We start from the raw sequence: 5104 nt of genomic DNA, 5'->3' as shown, positions 1-5104 counted from the left end.
CATAAACTTGTGACACTAATTCCATTTGCATTATAATAAAAATCTGAGGATGTTACAATAGTGTTAGTGATATGCTTATTCAAGTGAAAAAACTTCGATTTTAACTAATATGAACCTTGATTAGATGTGGTTTCATGGATTTTAAAAATAGATTCCCTACAAAAGAAAGTGAATTTAGTAAAATTCATGATGATCCAATGAAGGAAACCAAACGTTCTACCACTTTCATACTTCTACACACACACATATATATATATATATATATATATATATATATATATATATATATATATATATATATATATATATATATATATATATAGAGAGAGAGAGAGAGAGAGAGAGAGAGAGCTCAATATGCAAGCCATAAGGAGAGTGGGTCCAAAAAAAAGTGTGTTAATGGGGCGGTGGAAGGAGACTATCACCAAGGTGGATGGCAGTGGAGTGAGACTGTCACCGAAGGGGTGGGCCCAAAACCATAACAAAGCCCATACTTAAATACACAATTGTGATATTTTTTTTATTGAAACTATTTTTTACAACCTCGAAGATGGACCCTTTCTATAATTTGGTGTGTAATAGTATATGAAAGACAACTATAAATTATGAATTATCCTATTTTGTTTTTCGATTTTATTATATATTTTTTACAAAATGCAATAAAAATATAATAATTTATAATAATTTTTAAGGATGAGTGCTATTAAACAAAAAGATGTTAAATGAGACAATTTTTTTTTTGCATTTACATTTCAAATTCCTTATTCTTGCAACATACTGCATTTTTTGTACCTTCAAATAAACAATGGTTAGTTTTCAATTAAAGAAAAAAAAAACAAGATAAAAAATGGTTGAAAAATTCAACCACTATAAATTAAGTTCATCAGCTTCTACGTTTTAAGTGTTTGGAGTCCTTGGAGATATTGTAGCATCATCGGTTTCTTCTGTAGTATTTCGTGGAGTCTCTGAACCTAAAAACAATATTATCACAACATTTAGAATCTACTCATATTTAATATTTTGATTTTCTATACTATCATTTTTGTTTTTCCATATAAATTCATTTACTTTTTCGTAATTTAGTCGTTTTAATATAATTTTTTTTAACCCCCCTGTTTAATTTAACCCATGGTCTGACTTGCCCATGTTACAATGCACAGTATAAGAGACAATGGAGTCTTGAATTCACATGCAATGAAAACTGTTTGACTGAAGTTTTGGTCTACAATATGGAATCATCCTCCATTGACCCATCATCCCATATGGCCCCTTACAGCTCATCATCTCACATGCACTCACCCATGCATGTCTCTTTATGCATATGTATCATCATCATCATCATCATCATAATTTAATATACGATAAGATCATCATAAAATTAGCTTATCATAACTTATAAAGATAGTTTATTAATAAGTTAGTTTGAAATAGTTTACCTATCTTATATATAAAGTGAGTAGATTTTTAAAGGCAACTAAAATGGATTTGATAACCGAAATAAAATTTAGTTAGTCTTTAACTTATTAATTAAGGATGTAAAAGTGTGTAATAAGTTTTTGTGCAACAAATGAATCAATAATTATAAATATTTGTTTCTTAATTCAATAATTAACAAAATATATTAAATAGGATTAAAAAGATATATTATTACCGGTAGTAGGAGATGAAGAGGGGACGGGTTGCATTGGTGGGAGGACTAGGACAGGAGGTGGTGGCGTAGGATAGTCGACTTGACCCATTGGCTGCGTAGGATAGTACATATACGATGGCTGCTGAAGATGGTGCGCCTGGGGTGTTAATGCTCCCCTTGGTGAAGCTAATTGGGTGGGGGACTGCCCATAGTAATACGGTGCGGATGTGGGCCCATAGTATGCATGCTGCATTGCTGAGTTGTACATTGCCTACGATTTCATATCAAATTATCTATACAGATTTTAAGGTACTATTTTTTAATGCAATATGTACAATATAACGACTCATATTCATGTAAAAGTCTACTTTCATTACAGGGTTAAAACTTAAAATGCTTGTATTTCTTTCTCAAATTTACGCAACAAAATTATTTCATGAAAATAGTTAATATCATAAAAAATATATATATTGAGTTTTTCTTTATTAAATCAAGCTTTATTTTTTTTTTTTTTAAAAAAGCTTTAACGTGAATCTTCCAAATATCCGCTTTATTAAACTCCAGCTTTTTTTTTTTTTTTTTTCGGTTTTAGATTTTTTTTTTCGGATATCCCAAAAAACCTACAACTTTTATTTTTTTCCAAAAAAATTCCAATATTTGATATTTTTTCAGAAAAAAAACTTGAGTTTTTTTAGCAATTTTTTTTATCTAAAACCAAAAGATTACTAGTAAACTTGCTAAAATGGTAAAATAAAAATATATTAAAAAATATACGGTTTTTTTTAGAAAAATAAAAATTAAAGTTTAATATGGAAAAACTCTCAATATATAAGGTCTTTTATAATATCAACAATATAAAAATAAAAATAAAAAATAACTATCCATAATTTTAGGACTAAAATATAAAAAGGTTCTTATAAATATTCAATTGATTGAAATATGGTTCTATAAATATATGTCAGTTGCATACATTTGTAAAATCTAAAACATTACTGAATAAATTGATCAAATGGCAAAGTATATTATTGTATGAATTCGTAAAAATGTATATATTGTAACATAAATAACCATTTAACTGTGATAAAATATAAAACATTATTTCATAAAAGTTTAGCCTTTTTATTAATTTTTATGCGGTGATTATTAATGATTTACAAACTCCTTAGAAGGCATACCTGGTGATAAGCATATTCTGGAGAGTAAGTTGCATACCTGCTTAAACAAGATTCAATAATCGTAAGTAATATTAAAGTGTTCATTAAAACTACATAATCAATATTAATGACAAATAGAAATATAATTCACGAAGAAAACTTCACATTTAATTTTTTGGAAATCGGGAGGATTCTTTGTATTTTTTTTTTTTGGAAAGGCAAATTTAATATATTCTTAAACTATTTCTAATTTCATCTTATATCCCATAGGAGAAATGATATCACTAAGCAAAAAGCCTTTTGTGTTTGTTATTGAAAATGAGTGTGGAGGTTGATGCCAACTTGTCATTGTAGAAACAACTCATCAACAATAATGAATTTATAAATTAATTTTTACACATGAATCAAAATATGTAGAGTTACTTTTAAACCTTTTATGATCCACAAAATTTCTCAATATAACGTTTCTTGATTAATCATTTAAGTAGAGATGACTCTTGTTTTTAAAAAAAAAAAAAAAAACATGGCTTATAATATAACTTCGATTCTATGACTGTTTATGATTTTATTTAAAAATGTTTATCTTTACTTTGTATATTTATATCTTAAAAAATATATATTCTATAATTTTTATAACTCTTATAATAGTTGATCAACACTAAACAAATACTTTTCATACATACATACATACACATCAATAGTACACGAATATAATCAATTAATCAAGTTGTCAACTCAACGTACGTATACATATATGTTATGCTCTACCACTACTATGTACATGTCAAAGATTCACGTAAATTAGAGACAGGCCAATTTAATAAATTAATGTAGGAGATATCTAGGTTTTTGTAGTAATTGGTTAAATACAAAAGTTTACTTTTAAATATTTATAAAAAAAATTTAAAACTTTCACAAAACACACATTCAAATAGTGTATTATGATCTTCATACATGAAATGATTGAGAAACTCACCCATAAGGCGGATACATGACGGATGATGGTGGTTGTGGCGGCAGCAGAGGAGCCACCGGTGATCCAGCTCCGCTATATGTCATTGCACTGCTCCCTTGATTTCTTCCTACATATTAGATTAAACTTAACATGAATTAATATAACTTCATAAAAACGGAAGACTTTAATTGTATACATTTCAAGTCGAAGATCGGAGCTTAATTAATTACCATGAGATGCAATATTACAATTAGCTTTTCTTCCATCAATCACAGGATTTGGATCATCACAAGCTCTTTTTGCGGATTCAGCATCCTCATAAGTCACCTTAATTTTCATGAACACATATTATATAATCTTTATCGATGAATCTCCAACAATATATACCAGTGTTTGATTATAGTAAAACTGAAGTTAAATATGGAACTTACAAATCCGTATCCCTTAGATTTGCCGGTGATTTTATCGGTGATGATAACAGCTTCAAGAATGTGACCAAACTGTTCGAAATACGTACGCATTACTCCGACCGGCGTCTCCCATGCAAGCCCTCCGACGAACACCTTTCTAAAAGTGGTGTCTCCGAACGGCGATCGGTAATGCTGCCCATACGCCATTAATTATCAACAACAACAACAACAACAAACACTTATACGCTCTTCTGTGATTCTCATGCAAACAAATACTGTTCTTTTTCGTTCATCGATCTCCAGAAATCTTTCTCTATAATGATGCGAATCCAGAAAGGAAACTAGTTTTCTACTTAATTTGTAGTGGGTGTTGCGGTTTATAGTTGTAGTTTTAGTATTTTATAAACTTACCAACTTCAAAAATCTGGCTGTGTGTGTGAGAGAGAGAATGTGTGTGTGTGTGACAATTCCAAACTTGAATTTGCTGTATATTAGATAAGAGAGGGTGGGTTTGACAGCTCGAAGACTCAAATGAGAGGGGTTGAGGAATTTGCTGTATATCTATCTGTATCTTTTTCTTTTTTTATAAAAAAGTGTCTCTATTGTAGTGGGGTTCACTATAACCATATCAAATGAATAAAAATAAAAACTGGTTACATATATAACTACTTTATTGTTTTTAGACGTTTAATTATTATTATTATTATTATTATTATTATTATTATTATTATTATTATTATTATTATTATTATTATTTTAACCGCTATGATTTATGAGATTTCCCCTTTTTGATTTAATGGGTTGCCCGTCTCCAATTTGTGGGTATATGGGGAGGGGCTCGTACATGACGAAATGCTATGACACGATTTTTTTATTTTTATTTTTTTCTCAATTTAACTATAGAATTAAATTTTTAGAGTAATTACAGAACTGGTCTCTACGGGTGTCAAAAAAT

The 5104-nt window shown here is 28.9% G+C and overlaps 1 protein-coding gene across 1 annotated transcript; it reads right to left on the bottom strand.

Moving 5' to 3' along the window:
• Nucleotides 1-799: 799 nt before the first annotated feature.
• Nucleotides 800-4675, bottom strand: LOC144999644 (uncharacterized). The gene is made up of 6 exons (XM_078958768.1): nt 4171-4675; nt 3970-4066; nt 3761-3866; nt 2806-2842; nt 1652-1901; nt 800-971 (listed from the first exon to the last, which is right to left on the bottom strand). The coding sequence occupies exons 1-6, from the start codon at nt 4354-4356 to the stop codon at nt 898-900; spliced, it is 750 nt and encodes a 249-aa protein (XP_078814894.1). The 5' UTR covers nt 4357-4675; the 3' UTR covers nt 800-897.
• Between the last annotated feature and the right edge of the window lie 429 nt (nt 4676-5104).

This window comes from Lactuca saligna, chromosome 6 (genome assembly GCF_052625555.1).
Source record: "Lactuca saligna cultivar CGN05327 chromosome 6, ASM5262555v1, whole genome shotgun sequence".
Classification (NCBI taxonomy): domain Eukaryota; kingdom Viridiplantae; phylum Streptophyta; class Magnoliopsida; order Asterales; family Asteraceae; genus Lactuca; species Lactuca saligna.
The sequence above is the reverse complement of the archived record's forward strand: the minus strand, read 5'-3'. Positions and strand labels throughout refer to the sequence as shown.

Bases quoted from the DNA above. Each gene is read 5' to 3' on its own strand.
- LOC144999644 (XM_078958768.1), bottom strand. From the start codon at position 4,356: ATGGCGTATGGGCAGCATTACCGATCGCCGTTCGGAGACACCACTTTT. The intron at 1,902-2,805 runs GTATGCCTTCTA...ATGAAATCGTAG, and splicing joins CAGAATATGCTTATCACCAG to GCAATGTACAACTCAGCAAT. The intron at 972-1,651 runs GTAATAATATAT...TATTGTTTTTAG, and splicing joins CTCTTCATCTCCTACTACCG to GTTCAGAGACTCCACGAAAT.